The sequence below is a fragment of the Scyliorhinus canicula genome, chromosome 5, assembly GCF_902713615.1.
Source record: "Scyliorhinus canicula chromosome 5, sScyCan1.1, whole genome shotgun sequence".
NCBI lineage: Eukaryota > Metazoa > Chordata > Chondrichthyes > Carcharhiniformes > Scyliorhinidae > Scyliorhinus > Scyliorhinus canicula.
In genome coordinates, this window is record NC_052150.1 from 28,194,075 (window position 1) to 28,210,123 (window position 16,049).

Here is a 16,049-nt window from a genome sequence, read left to right on the forward strand (position 1 = left end):
CTGCAGCTCAATCTTGAATATAGTCAAAGACCCAATAATTCTCCCCTGCTGTCTGGAGTAGGGAATTCTAAAGATTGTTCTGAGAATAAATTGCTCATTTTGAAACTGTGCTCCCCTTGTTTGTGATGTCCTCACTAGATGAAACATCCTCTCAGCCATTGCCTTGTTAAGCTTTCTCAGAATCATGTTTCAATAAGAATAACTGAATTTTCTAAACTCGAATGAGTATATGCTCGATCTCAATCTTTTCTCATAAAACACCCCATTATCTTTGTGAACCTTATTGGAACGGCTTCCAATGGAAATATATCTCCAGTAAGGAGACCAAAACTGTACACGGTAGCCTATGTTTATTCTCACCAATAGTTCTCGCAGGAATTCCCAAGTATTCCATCCATGTTGAAATAAATCAAGGCCAACTTTGCAGCATTTGTCTTCCTAACTACTTTATTGTGATTTGCATACGAGGACACTCTGATCCCTCTATACTGCATATGTACTTTTCTATTTTTACCACATTACACTCCTTGTGCCAAATCTTTTTCCATCCATTTGACCTATTTCCCATTGCAAACTCTTGGTGTCATCCTCTTAATTTGCTTTCCAACCTATCTTTGTATAATCAGCAAATTTGGCTACAATGCTCATTGTCCTTCATCCAAGTAATTAATATAGATTGTAAATTGTTGAGGCGTAGGCAGTCCACTAGTTACAGTTCTCCAATCTGAAAATTACCCATTTATCCCAAATCTCTGTTATGATAGTTAGCCAATTCTTTGTTTATGCTGCTCCTGCTCATGTATTTGCTTTGTTTGGCCCCTTGTTCGCACTATAACCAATCACTGTTTGTCGATGTATCATTTGTCAATGTACTCTGTCGATTATTCTTTTTGTGTCTATTATGTACGTACTGTGTATGTTGCCTTGGCCGCATAAAAATACTTTTCACTGTACTTCAGTACATGTGACAATAAATCAAATCAAATATATTGCCCACAAGACTACGATCTCTTAGCTTGTATAATAGCTTTTTTATATAGTACCTTATCAAATGTCTGCTGGAAATCCAAATACAGTACCTCTACTGTTCTCATTCCCCTGCTTGTTACATCCTCAAAGATCTCTAATAAATTTGTCAAGCACAAATTTCCCTTTCACAAAACCATTTTCAGTCTGCTTCATTTTATTATAATCTTTATTGTCACAAGTAGGCTTACATTAGCACTGCAATGAAGTTACCGTGAAGTCACTAGATGCCACATTCTGGCGCCTGTTCTGGTACAGAGGGAGAATACAGAATGTCCAATTCATCTGACAGCACGTTTTTCAGGGCTTGTGGGAGGAAACTGGAGCACCCGGAGGAAACCCACGCAGACACTGGGAGAACGTGCAGACTCCGCCCAGATAGTGACCCAAGCCGGGAATCGAACCTGTGAAGCAACAGTACCAGCCACTGTGCTACCGTACTGCCCATTATTTCTTAAATGCTAATACTACCTTTACCTCGTGACTTCTCCAAGCCTGTACTCCATCTACAAAGCGCAAGTCTAAATACTCCACTTGCCTAGATTTGTGTGGCTCCAACAACCCTCAACAAACTTGACAACATCCAGGACAACAGCCTGCTTAATTAGCACCCCATCCACCAATCTAAACATTTACTCTCTCCACCATTGACACACAGTGGCAGCAGTGTGTACTATATACAAGATGTACTGCAGCAATTCGCCGAGGTTCCTTCAGCAGTACTTTCCAAACTTGCAACCTCAACCACTGGAAAGAACAAGGAAAATCTATATTGCCATTTCTTTGCTGTTGCGGAGTCAAAATCCTGGAACTCCCTTTCTACAGCACTCTGGGTGTACCTGCATCGCATGGACTGCAGCAATTAAAGAAGACTGTTCACTTTGAGGGCAGTTGTGGATGAGCAACAAATGGTGGCCTTTTCAGTGATGCCCACATCTCATGAAAGAATAAAAAGCATTCCTGGCATTTCTTCCTCTTTACTTTTTTGAGTCATGCTTTAGTGGTTTATAAAAGTTTTCTCAGTCTTCTAGCCTATCGTAGCTTTTCAATTTGAAACCATTCTTATCTATCTTAGGTAGCCAGGAATTATGTATTCTTTCTGTAGCATCTTTCTTTCTCAATTATATATTTTTGTTAAGTTTTGAAATATCTCCAGAAATGTCTGCCTATGCCCTAGTTTCCCAATCCACTCTTATCAACTGTCGTCCAACTTTTGTAATCACACTCTAATAAAGGCAAGATTCCAGTTTCAGACAAGTTTCTCAGCCTCAAACTGAATGTTAGGATCACTCTACTTTGAATGATTCTGCTCGTCTGTAGTGGAAACAGCCGAGTACATTAAAATAATCTCTTGCCACATTCTTAGAAGGTAAGATACCAGAAAGATGTTAAATATGGGTCTTTGGGGACTAGAAGATATGTGTGATGAATGTCCTTTCTGATTTGGGACTTGTCCGTTTATATGTCGGCTCCTTCTTGGACTTGTTCATGACTGAATTCCAACATGATCCAAAGTAATGTCAGCTGATATCCCATGTATGTTCTATTATTTTTTCCTTCAGATGAATTATCCAGCATTCTAAAAAAGTTATCACTGGAAAAATATCAACCTATATTTGAAGAACAAGAGGTAATACTGACATTGTTTGATTGTCTTCCGAAATTACATTTTGTACAATTTTACCTCATTAAACTTTCATATTTTACTTAAACCCTCGACCCTGCAAGGAAGAAATAAAAGGTTGGATGTATACACCTGTCTCCATGACATAAAACATTTATTTTGTGAGATCTACTTCGACATAGGTTGTATTATTTCCAAGTGTATAATGTAGAAGCCTGCCCATCTACCTCTAATTCTGTCCTGTCTATAATTTCAGCTACTATTTTTAAAAACATTTTCCTTATCAAACTTTGTTAATAACTTTTTTAAAGAGTGGTTCTCAACTTTTTCTTTACATGGGTATGCTAGGATCAGTGATGAAAGCATTGAAGATAAGCCAAAGGATATCATTAGTGCTTAGAATTTATTTTTATTACTTTTATCGTAGATTTCATTTCTGTGTTTTTAAAAAAAACCTCACGCTTGCCTCAACTCTCATCATCATCATTGTCAAAATTCTTGGCTTTTTTCCTTCAATTTCCTTGGGCCACAGACCAGCCCCCTAGCTCAGATGCAGCCAGAATGTGGCCAACTTTCAGAAAGTCTGCCAATGCTGGCCCTGGGTTTGTCAGTAATCTGGTCTATTATTTTTTTGCAACATTTATTTCTTAATGTTTCAAAAACCTTTACATAAAAATTTAAAAAAAAAATTTTCAATGTATTTTTAATGAACAAGGCAAACCGACTTTTTGTGTCTCATGGTTCTGTTTCCAAGTCTTTAATAGTATTTTGCTATCTTGCAGTTTTTGTACTCCTTTTAATTTTGCCCTCCAGAGGGAGTCTTTTAAAAAAACATTTTGATTATTATGATTGATTCTCTGACAGTGATGACTTGCAGTAGTGTTTTTGCTCATTACTGTGTACAGTCCAATGGAGTATAATACCCCATTTCTACATGTTCTCTCTCTTGTCTTTCTGCAGTCTTCCACTTTAATTCTCTCTCTAGCTGTGAAAATAACCTGATGGTAAGTATTCATCCTTGCACAGAGTGTCTATCCACTCTGTTTTTGGGATTGTTTCTCATCGTACTTATTTTCAGAATTGATTATGAAGAACCTATTTTTTCATTATCAATCTTAATTTGAAAGTAGAATGGCAATTACTTGTGTCAATTTGATATTCAAAACTATAATTGAGGCCAAACACAAAATTGACTGAAGTAAATTAAATGTCACAATGGCAATAGGGGTGCTATTCTGTTGTTGCAATAAATTAGATAAGCTTCATTCCACATATAATGCAACCATTGAGAACTTTTGAAGTGATTAACGATTCATTTTCTAGAGCTAATGCCCTTTGCCCTGTTGCAAACAAATAGAGCAGTAGAATACATACTGTACTTAAAGCAGTATGTAACCGTTTCTCACTGAAACCCGATCTGCTCATTGTACTCTACAATGTTTCTGGTTATAATTTCAATGTAAAGAAAATTCAACAAAACATTTAATTTTTATAGTCTGGTGGTTAGCTATTTTTTGTGATTTTAGAGGTGTTTATTGCTGTGATTTATATTTAGAGATGTCTTTTTTAGTATGCTGTTGATTAAATTATATATTTCTAGTGTTTTTATGGCGAATGAGCTTGCAGTGCAATTCCTATGGAATTACCACCTGTGTTTTATGTATTACTACTTGAAAACCGCTTTATTATATCAATTACATTCATCATACAATGCCTAAAGTAAAATAGCATGGAAAACGTCGCTTAAAAATAGTTCTGTGACTTCTTTCCAATTATATACAGTACCACATAGGAGAAACTCTCTTAACCTGGACCACCATTAATTGTCCCAATGTGTATTTGATGCTTGTGCCCAAATTGGACCTTCAAGAAAAAGAGCTGAGCGATACCCGCTGTCTTTTCGTTTCAAATCCTTTTTCAGTACTTTACTGAATTTCTAGAGGATATGTTTCTCAAATGCTTGAATTGTTTAATACCGCCATCTGCACCTGTTTTAGTGAGTAACAGGTTTACAAGCACTTACTGTAGTAGATGTCTATGAGCAGTACAGGGTTGGTATTGCTGCTAAAGCATAGCTCTTGCACCTACAGTATATATATTTTTTTGTTAAAGCTTCTCTCAACCCTGTCCCATAACAGATGACACAAAAATAGGTGGGACAGTAAGATGCAGTGAGGAAATAAGAACTTACAAATGGACATATAGGTCAGGAGAGTGGGCTGATTGAGTTTAACGTGGATATGTGTGAGGTCGATAAAATGGAAAAGCAACTTATTATCTAAATGGGGAGAGACTTTGGGGTGCTTCGATGCAGAAGGTCTGGGTGTCCTCGTGCATGAGTCACAGAAATCTAGCATGCAGGTGTAGCATGTAATAAGGAAAGGAAATTGAATGTTGGCATTTATAGCAAAAGGAATTAAATATAATGGTAAGGAAGGGTTGTTGCAACTATACAAAGCATTGGTGAGATCGCACCTGGAGTATTGTGCACAATTTTCCCTGTATTTGAGGAAAGATGTAGTGGCATTGGAGGAAGTTCAGAGGGGGTTCACTAGATTGATTCCAGAGATGAGGGGTTTGTCGTGTGAGGAGAGATTAAACAATTTAGGCCTATGCTCTCTAGAGTTTAGAAGAATGAGGGGAGATCAAATCGAGGTATACAAGTTGCTAAAAGGTTGGATAAAGTAGACATGGAACAGATGCTTCCTCTTGTGGGACATTCTAAAACGAGAGGTCATAACTTGGAATAGGAGGTAGCAAATTTAAAACGGATTTGAGGAGAAACTACTTCTCCCGAAGGGTTGTGAATCTTTGCAATACGCTACCCAGTGTGTGGTGGATACAGGGCCAGTGAGAAAATTTAAGGAGGAGTTAGACCACAGGTGACACCAACACTGGGTTTAAAATGGTGACGGGAAAAATTACAAAAAAATGATGAAAAGACGTGCTCGTTAGGTGAATTGGACATTCTGAATTCTCCCTCTGTACCTGAACAAGTGCCAGATTGTGGCGATTAGGGGATTTGCACAGTAACCTCATTGCAGTGTTAATGTAAGCCCACTTGTGACATTGAAAGATTATTAAAAGTCAGATTTTTAATTGATAATGGGTTGAAGGGTTAATGAGAACGGGCAGTTGAGGCCATAAAGGTGTTTATGCTCAGGAGGCTAAATTGCCTACTTCTAGATCATGTCTTCTGGGGAGGGATGCTGGTTGATTTTGCAACCAACTCTTGGCATTGTAGGTTAAAGATGAGGAATGTGAATGGTGGAGCAGGCTTGATGGGCCGAATGGCCTGATTCTGTTCCTATATCTTGGTGTACGGGGAGAATACTCCATGCAGTGACCCAGGTCCTCTGTGCTGGGAGACTGCAGTGCTAACCACTGCGCCACCATGTCGCCCTACTCCAAGCAACCTTTGACCCAAGATAAAAGTAAATTACTGCAGATGCTGGAATCTGAAACTAAAAGAGAAAATGCTGGAAAATCTCAGCAGGTCTGGCAGCATCTGTAGCGAGAGAAAAGAGCTAACATTTTGAGTCTATATGACCCTTTGTCAAAGCTAAAAGATATAGAAAATGGGAGATATTTATACTGTGGTGTGAGGGAATGAAAAATGAGTCACAGCCACAGAAACCAAGGGAAAAGAGTGGTAACGGTAGTCCCCAGAGAGAATAAAAGGTGTCAAAGGCCAAACAGCAGAGAAGCTAAAATCAGAGGGTTATTATTATTATTAAGCTGTCACAGATGTTGGGGGGGGGGGGAAGGGAGAAGCAAAGGGGAGGAAAGGTAAGGACATTGGTGGTTGATGTACCATCAATTGAACGCGAGACGAGTTGCTGGACAAAAGTATGGCTTTAATCAGCTAGATGTTAGCCTTGCGGTCGATTACAGTATAAGGACGACCGCCGGGAGTACTGGGTATGGGCGGGGTTAACTCAGCCTCTCGACCATTCGGGGAGCCGTCACATGACTGGTCTCAGCCAATCGGTCGAGAGGCACATGACCGACCAGGGCCAATGGTAAGCCGGTGTTCTGCACCAATGGCAGGCAGCTATGCTAATCATACCACCACAGTGGTTCAGTGATAGAATTCTTGCCTGCCATGCAGGAGGCTGGGGTTCGATTGTAAGGCAGATCCTTTGGACGGCACGGCAGCACAGTGGTTAGCACTGTTGCTTTGCATTCCAGGGTCTCGGGTTTGATTCCTAGCTTGGGTCACTGTCTGTGTGGTCTGCACGTTCTCCCTGTGTCTGCGTGGGTTTCCTCTGGGTGCTCCCGTTTCCTCCCACAAGTCCTGAAAGACGTGCTGTTAGGTAATTTGGACATTCTGAATTCCCCCTATGTGTGCCCGAACAGGCGCTGGAATGTGCTGACTAGGGGCTTTTCACAGTACCTTCATTGTATATAAAGACAAGAAAGAAAGAAAAGTTAAGATGAAATGGAATGAAAATAAAGGGGTCGAGGTGGGATAGAGCTAATCTAATTTGACCCAACATGGCCTGACCCAAACTGCCTTGGCCTGAACCACCCATCCCGAAATCTGGAAATATCTGCACGGTCTCGGGGTGCTGGATTTGAAGTATTGTACCATGATTTCCTGTATATCCCTAAAAGAAATGCATATTTATATCCTCACTCCAGGGGTTGAGTATCTAACCAAGGTTGAAACTTCAATGCAGTACTTGGGTGCATGTATAGTGTGTGGTGTTGTCTTTTGGATGATGTGTTTAATTGAGGCCTTCTCTTTCTCATTGGATGGATGTAAATGATTATATACTTCTCATTAAAAAAAACAAAGCATGGACACGTGGTTTCATGATCAACATTTATCCCTCAATTAAGATTACAGATGATTTGACCAGATATCACCTCACTATTTGTGGGACTTTACTGTGGTCCAATGGCTGTTCTGTTTGCCTACACAACGAGTGTGACTGCAATTCAGAAACAGTTCTTTGGTTATAAAGCACTTTGGGGTATATGTTTGAAGTTTAAAAAATCATAAATAAATAAATGCACGATAAATGGGAGCTCTTGTCTCTTTTTTTATGAAGCCCAGCCGCCAAAATGATCCACATATTTTTATTTCTGTTTGGATCTGCAGCTGGTAGGTGCGTCCTAGCAACTAGTTTTTATTTCCCTGCTAGAACTCCCACTCCTTCCTCTGTGGCTTGGTTTCACACTGAAAAGAAAGAAACCTTGTTCTCATTCTTCGAACATCATGATTTCATTCCTCTCCGCCCCTTTCCCTGAAACCTATGAAATGTAAATTGTATACTTTCAACTGATGCCTTGTTTCAAAAATGGACTCCAGGACAGAGCATGCCTTTTTAATGTTGCTTAATAGCAGTGCTTTTCAAATGTGGACCTCTGTACCACAAGATCTTAAAGATCGTGTTCATTTCCTAGCAGAATTCCTGTCTGGAAGATGCTCATAATATGTCTGTTACTCCAGTGTCCAAAGATATGAACTTGCCTGTCTTGCAGGTGGATATGGAAGCATTCCTTACACTAACTGATGGTGATTTGAAGGAGTTGGGTGTAAAAACAGATGCCTCGAGGCAACAGATCTTGGCTGCGATCTCCGAGTTAAATGCTGGGAAGGTATGGATAGAAACAACTATAATACACCAGCGGGAAAAAATCTGGTCACTAAAATTTGATTAGTTTAAATTTGTTTCTTGCATATTAATTCAATGGCATAAACATCAAGCTGCAAAGACATTTCTTTTAAACTCTAAATGATTTCTTGTGGTTCAGGCTCGCAGTATTGTCCAAATTCATGTTTTATGACTAGACTCCAATAGTATAAATAACTATTGCAGTCATAAACTCCTACAAAATAATTTCCTGGATACCTAAGCTTTAGATTAGGCTTAGTTTCCTTATGTGGTGCGCTTCCGACATGAGCTCAACTGCAAGGTAGCTACTTCCTATTCATCTATATTCCTGTTTACCCATAACATGTCCAAAGAGATCCCATGCATCCTTTTAGAGAATCCTCCCTTTAATAAGAGTCATGACACAAAATGCCCAGAATATATATTGAAGTGAAGCTGCTTCTCGCCAAACAAGACTTTCAGATAATGCATCTTGATGATTAACTGCTATCAATTTCAGCTGATGTGTGCTGCCTGAACTTACAAAGGAACTTGGACCTGCCAAGCCATTAGTATTACCGACCGAACCTCTGACATTCTCTACAATTTGTATTTAATTTTTATAGTGCCTTAAATGTGAAAAAAACTTTCCAAGTTGCTTCCTAGAAGTATTATAAAGCAAATGCATTACAGAGCTGTATATTTGGGTAGATGGCAAAAAGCTTATCAGAGCTTTCTTTTTAAAGGAGGAAAGAACAGCTTAGGGGAGGAACTTCAATACTTGGGACTGATGCAGCTGAAGGCACAGCCACCAGTAGTGGACAATTAAAATTGGGGATGCTCAAGAAACCAGAATTAGAGGAATGCATCTTGGTGACCTGTGGGGCTGGCACAGTCATCCAAGATAGGGGGAGGGGGGGGGGGGGGGGAGAGAAATGAGACCATGGAGGATTTGAAAACTGGGGTAAGATTACCTAAAGGGAAAGGAATTTTCCTTCTTTTCACAGGTACACTGGATCTACTTGTGTATTAACAATTTTATAGTGGGTAAGTTGTTGCTCCCCGGGGTGGTGGAGGCAGAATATTCAGCAACTGTCATGTGACCATGCTCTGCATTGTGGATTTGTCTTTGGAGGAGGGCTGAGCTCAGCGATCCCTGTGGAGGTTGGATACGGCATTGCTCACAGACAAGGAGTGTATGAGGTTCTGCTATTGGGACCTATGTGGAGTTTAATCAGAATAATGTGGTCTCACTTTCCACATTCCGAGAGGCATTAAAGGTAGTTATTAGTGGGGAATTAAGACTGGAATGGTGGAGAGACAGAGATTGGTGGAGTCTATTCTTGTGATGGACAGGCAATACTCTGCTACCCCAACGACAGAGTTTTTGGCGGAGAGGCAGAAGCTCCAGATGGAGTTTGAGGTTGGTGTCAATGGGGAAAGCAGTTAGCCAGCTTCGTCATGTGAGAGGAACATTTAACAAGTATGGGGAGAAGGCCAGTCGTTTATTGGTTCACCAGCTAAGGAGACAGGCTGCCTCACGGGAGGTAGCGGAGTTTAAGGACCTGGGGGAAGGTTGGTTTTTGATCCAGAAAAGGTTAACTCTGTATTTGAGACCTTTTACTGGGGGCTATACAGGTCTGAGCAGCCTGAGGAACTCTACTATGGGACAGTTCTTGGATGGATTGGTCTCACCTGTGATGGAGAAGGAAAGAAGGAAGGAGTTGGAGGCGCCACTCGGGCTGGAGGAAATTATGAAACGTATCTGTTCTATGGGCAGTCCAGAAAGGCACCGAGCTCGGACGGATTTCTGGTGGGATAAAAAAAAAATGCAACAGAGTTGGGGGCCACATCTGTTGAATATGTTTAATGATGCTCTGTCCTGGGGGGACATACTGGTGCAGGCATCAATTTCCTTAATCCTGAAGAAGGATAAAGATCCTGTGGAGTGTGGGTCCATCTCTGTTGAATGCTGATACAAAGCTGTTGGCAAAGATGTTCGCAACTCATTTGGAGGGGTGCCTGCCTTAGGGCATTTCAGAGGATCAGAATGTGGTGCTGTCGCCCTCATTGGGGACCGAGCCAGAGGTAATCATCTCCATGGACACTGAGAAAGCCTTTTGACTGGGTTGAGTGGGGTTACCTCTTTTTTGAGGTACTGTGGCAGTTTGGCTTTCGGTCTCGGTTCATTTTGTGGATTAGGCTGTTGTACAGCATTAGCATTAAGACACTAGCATTAGCTAATTTGATTAATTATTACTGTGATATGGACATGCCGGCATTGGACTCGGGTGGGCACCTCAGGATCTGCGCTCAAAAGCTAATGATTCAAAACAAACCTGTTTGGCTTTGTCCCGGTGTTGTAAGACATCTTACCGTAATTATTACTGGGCGGCAAACATCGAGTGCAGGGATGGTTTGTATACTCGGTTTGTTTGGGGGCAGATGGAGAAGGTTTCCTGTACATGTTTCAGGGCACTTCTGATTGCTCTCCTCTGTTCTTATCAGCCAAGTACTCTAAAAGCCCAGTGGTAACAGCTTCTGAGAATATGGAACCAATTTAGACAGCACTTTAAACTGGAATCTGTTGCTAATGGCACCAATCTGTAGGAACCATAAATTTCTACTGGCTGGAATGGACTCGTCATATCAGATCTGGGAGAGGGAGGGGGGTCGAGAGGTTTGGGGATTTGTTCGTGGAGGGTAGGTTTGCTAGACTGGAGGAGCTGGTGGAGAAACTCCACCTTCCGGGGAAATGGGTTCAGATATTCACAGTTATGGAACTTTGTTCAGTAGGAACTCTGTTTCCTTGATTGCCAAGTCTCTCTCTGATGGATAAGGTGGTGTCCTTGGATGAGATGGGGGAAAGGGAGGTTATCGGATATTTATGGGCAATTGAGGGAGAGGACTTCACTGGAGGAAGTAAAGGGAAAAATGGAGGAGGAGTTGGGTTGTGCTTTGAGGGGGAATGATATTGAACAATGGTTTGCATAGTTCTACCTCCTTGTATGCAAGACTGAATTTGATTCCGTTTAAACTGGTGCATAGTGCGCACATGACTAGGGCACGGATGAGTGGGTTCTTTCCGGGACTGGAGGATAGATGCAAACACTGTTCAAAAGGGCCGGCGCATATATTTTGGCCCTTCCTAAGTTGGTCAAGTTCTGGGCTTGCCTTCTTTGAAACTATGTCAGAGATTCTGGGAGTTAAAGTGACACCGTGCCCATTGGAGGTGAATTGGACAAGACAGGGCTGCAGGAGGAGAAGGCTGACTAGCAGGGTCTATTCATGACATCTATTGCAGTTTTAGATCCTTTGCTGTTTCTCAGTTCCAGCCAGAAGGTCTCTACTGGTGCTTTACCCTCTGTGTATATCCTCTCACCAATGAATTGGTCCCGTTTCCACACCTCTCTCTCTCCTCCCCCACTCCTGGGGGTCATTTTCCTTATCCATCCTGTAAACCTTATAACCTGGTATATTAAGTTCTTGTCCTGACCATCTCGCAGCCAGTACTCCGTAATGGCTACTATATTATAATCTCCAATTTTAATTTGTGCCTGCAACTCCATTTATTCCTTACACAGTGCATTTGTATATATAACACTTTTGCATGGGCCATGCACTCAAACCTGTCCCTTAGCACTGATGCTTTATTCACCTGTTTATTTCTCTTCAGATTTGCCATTACCTGCTATACCTGAAATAGGATTCCTGACTGTTTCTTTATTCTCTGTCCTTTGACTTATTTTTGAAACTGTATTGGCCCCTTCCCATTTTCTAGTTCTAAAGTACTTGTGACCACTCTATTTAGCCTTTCTGCTAGGACCCTGGTCCCAGACTGGTCCAGGTGGAGTCTGGCTCCATCGGACAGCTCCTTTCTGTCCCAATACGAATGCCAGTGTCCCATGACAAACAGTGCTGTAATCGACATATTGCTATTCAGCAAATATAAACATATATTTATTTTAAATACAGGGGCGAGAGAGGCAGATTCTACAGGAAACTATTCATAACTTTCATTCTTCATTTGGAAGCAGTGCGAGCAATATTCGTCAGAACTTTCCGCAATGTAAGTAATTTCTGAATAGAGAGCAGTTGATGAATAAACTGTCCTTTAACCCGTAAGAATGTGCATATTTAGAATAGTGTGCACACAATTGGAGAGTAACTGGAAATTCAAGAACTCAAATGTTTGCGGCCCAATCTCGCAGTGAAAATTTTGCCCGAGGTCCTGCTAGCCTTATTCTCATTAACCTGAAAGTTGATGGCATTTCCAGCTGCATATCTTTAGATTGGAAGTTGAGCATTGCTGCTTGCAGACTTATGTCTGCTGCTTTAATTGAACTATCTACACCTTGAAAGACAGTAACAGACTGTATATGGAGGTTTTATTGCTCAAATGGCTTCTGAACAGATATGGTGGACAGTTGATTTAACCATTCAATGCCAAATGTACCTGTACCTAAACTCTTACTAATCCAGAATCATCTGTGAAGATACCCTGTTTCTTTTTCTCTATCTTTTGAAACCCCTCCACCCTGTGCAGAGGCCCATGGACCTTTCTCATTAAGATTGAGACCATCTGATCCACCCACTTTGGGCTTGGGGAAAGAAAGGAAGTAGCAAAGGGTCAAACCTTCCAAAGGTCCCCTCCTGTCCTAGCCCTGACCATGCATCTTTCAATCATGTGGTTGCCTTTCTGCACTCCAGTTCCTCCATGACTATGTTGGTGGGGGTGTGCTTCGTTACTCCTAACCTGAGCAAGAAAGGTTGGGCGAACGTGCTTCAGAATCCCAGCAAAGATAAAGCTGATGAGAATGGCAATCTGATGGAGACAGGCCATAAAATTCTGACTGGCTGGACAGACTGAATGCAGGGATGTTGTTTCCTGTTGGGATGGAGGAGGGCACGGAGACTTAGTAAACCTGAGGAATTATCTATTGTAGAAGGCAGTGGATGCCAGGTCACAGAATATATTTAAGGAAATAAATTTCTAGATTGTGTCAGAGCAAGGGGAAAAGTATAGAGCATAGCGCTGAGATAAGGATCCACCATGATATTTAATGCTGCAGCATTACTCTTCAATATTTTTTACCTCTGCTTCTGGGATGCAACTAGATGGCTTCTATGGACATTAACTTTCAATTGTCCAGTCTAAAAAAAAATGTTCCTCTATTGTGCATATTGTCTCATTTTGTGATGTCTATTGGAAGCTATGTGAAATTTAATGTACCTATTTAACTCCCACAGCTCCTATTGCCCGGATCAATAGACCAGTTGTAACAGACAAGATGATCTTGAATTGTAAGGATGGTTGAGCAAAAGATGATTTGTAGCATAAGATGACCTTAATCTGTATTTTGGTGCACATTCACTAGCACGGCAACAGAGATTTCAGATAGAGATCCGGGCCTTATGGAAAGGACTTGTGAAAATATCCTAAAGCTGACCATCTGACAAAAGCTATGGTATCATACCAACCTGAATGGGAGGCTAGAGATCAAATGTCATCAATAGCACAAATAATGAAGTTTTTTGATGTTTGGTTTGTATTTAATATATATATGCTGGCTATTAAATTAAAATATACAATATGCCATTTAAATATGCAACAAATGCTGCACAATTGTAGAGTTACATGTAATTACCTAACAGTAAATGCATCTATTTAAACCTGTGTTTAACTTATTCTTTCGTGCTGAACTCAGCAACTGAAGATAATTTAATACCTGATTGGAATTCTGGGATGCTACTGAGGTTGATTATTTTTAGCTTCAGCTAGTGGTGATAAGGTTAATTTAGGTACAGTAATTTAGCCAGTGAGTTATGCTTATTATTGGCAAACAAATTATTCAAATTAATAACTTGGGGTTGCACTCAGACTTAAAATTAACCATGAATTTGCTGCATTTCACTTGACGATTACATTACTGGAATAAACAAAATTGTTGACCAGAAAGTCCCAGGTTCAATCCTCTGCCTATTTTAATGAATAGCATTCATAGGGGCTGGTTTAGCACACTAGCAGCATGGTTCAATTCCCGTACCAGCCTCCCCGAACAGGTGCCGGAATGTGGCGACTAGGGGCTTTTCACAGTAACTTCATTTCATTTTCAGTAGTGAGTTCAATTGGACACTAGGGGAAATGCAACCCACTCTTCCTACACTTAGTTGATGGTTGTCCATAGTTGTGTATCTGTGGATATGAAAACTAGCCCCTTGCAACAGTCAAAATTGGAAGCAAATGGTTTGTACAACCCTAATGATCATGTTACGATTTGATAACATGAGCTCATCCATGACTTTTCAGCAACCAACTGCATAAATAAAACCACAGTATGTATGAAGTGTCACTATTGTAATTTTGGAAATAAATATTCTATTTAAAAGCTTGTGTCTGAAATGTTCACTAAACTGCCTGGTATTGCCACCAGTAGCTTATGCCTCAACAAGCCATAATGGTGGCAATGTGGTGAAGAAATTGAAAGTATAATCTAATTTCTGCAGTGCAAATTCTATGATTCTAGGTTGTTGATGAAAGTCAATTCCCAAAGACAAAGGCATGGATAGGAAGTTCAGCATAATTAAATTCTTCAGATCAGGGCAAGAAAGGAAGCAGCTCAATCAGAATTGGAACAAAATATATTCATGTTTTCTGAAGCAATGCAAAAGCAATACTGACTTAAAAAAGCAGCAACAAGAAAATCTTCCTGCTCTGAACAAATGGAATCCAGTCTGGCATTTTTGTTTTGTTTGAAATGTCATACCAGAACTAAATTAGATGTACCTGCAGAACCAGATTCCTGGGTGAGATTCCTTTCCAGCTGAAGAGTTAAGTTAGTCACATCAACATACTGTGCTTAATGTTGTTTTTTAACCAGATGGTTTAAAGAAAGTGCTTGTTCAAATCTTTGAACTAGGCTGACTGACTTTGATGCTTAGGAATTCTACATTTGAAATTAAATTGGGCAATAGAGCAATACCCCAAAATATTGCAGTTTTTTCCGTAAGGACAGACTTGATTTGCTCAAGAGGGTGTACAATGGTGATTCATTAGACTGGGTTTGAGGTTGAGGGGATTGGTCTATGCAAAGATTGAGCAGGCCAGACCTAGATTTCCTCAAGTTAGAAATAAGAGGCTTGAACAAAAGTTGAACCAAGAACATGTCACCCCAATAGGGTTCAAAGGGCCATGAATCATGAGATTCTCTACCCTAGAGAGCTGTTGGAGTACATTTATATGTAATGACGGTGGTAGTTAAGTCATGATCATGTTGAATTTTGAGCAATTATTTCTTGGGAGAAAGCTACAACCGATTTATCCTTCAGTACAGCGAAGCCATTGATGGCCACTGCTTGGTTGGTGGGTTCAAGGCTTGCTCCAGTGATTTGGCCATTGAGTTTGCACCGATCCTCTGAGCATCCCACATTGGCGCATAACCCCATCTAACCTGCACAACCCTGGACACTCGGGCAATTTATTATGGCCTAACCTGCACATCTGAACTGTGGGAGGAAACCAACGCACACCTGGGGAGAATGTGCAAACTCCAGAGTCAGGTGTTAACCGAGGCCTTGTCCTTAGCTAGTAGATGTAAAATATGTGGAATGGAATTACCCCAAATTTCCTGACCAATATTTGTTACTCAATGTCAATCATTGTTAGAAAACCTGCTGCCATATTTCTTAGTGACCATACTTAAGACACTTCATTGGCTGTGAAAGGCACTATAAAAACACAAGATTTATTTGCGATATGTAAAACTCTATAGACAACTGAAATGTATATAAAATGC

The 16,049-nt window shown here is 40.7% G+C and overlaps 1 protein-coding gene across 1 annotated transcript in view; it reads left to right on the top strand.

Annotated features, from left to right (window-relative positions):
- The window catches only part of LOC119965871 (ankyrin repeat and SAM domain-containing protein 6-like), a 54,969-nt gene extending 40,327 nt beyond the window's left edge, over positions 1-14,642 (top strand). Inside the window, exons 12-15 of the mRNA XM_038796818.1 lie at positions 2,589-2,656; positions 8,141-8,257; positions 12,229-12,322; positions 13,504-14,642. Of these exons, the coding sequence (XP_038652746.1) occupies positions 2,589-2,656; positions 8,141-8,257; positions 12,229-12,322; positions 13,504-13,571 (347 nt within the window). The 3' untranslated portion in view covers positions 13,572-14,642. The remainder of the gene's footprint in view (positions 1-2,588; positions 2,657-8,140; positions 8,258-12,228; positions 12,323-13,503) is intronic.
- The last annotated feature ends 1,407 nt before the right edge of the window (positions 14,643-16,049 follow it).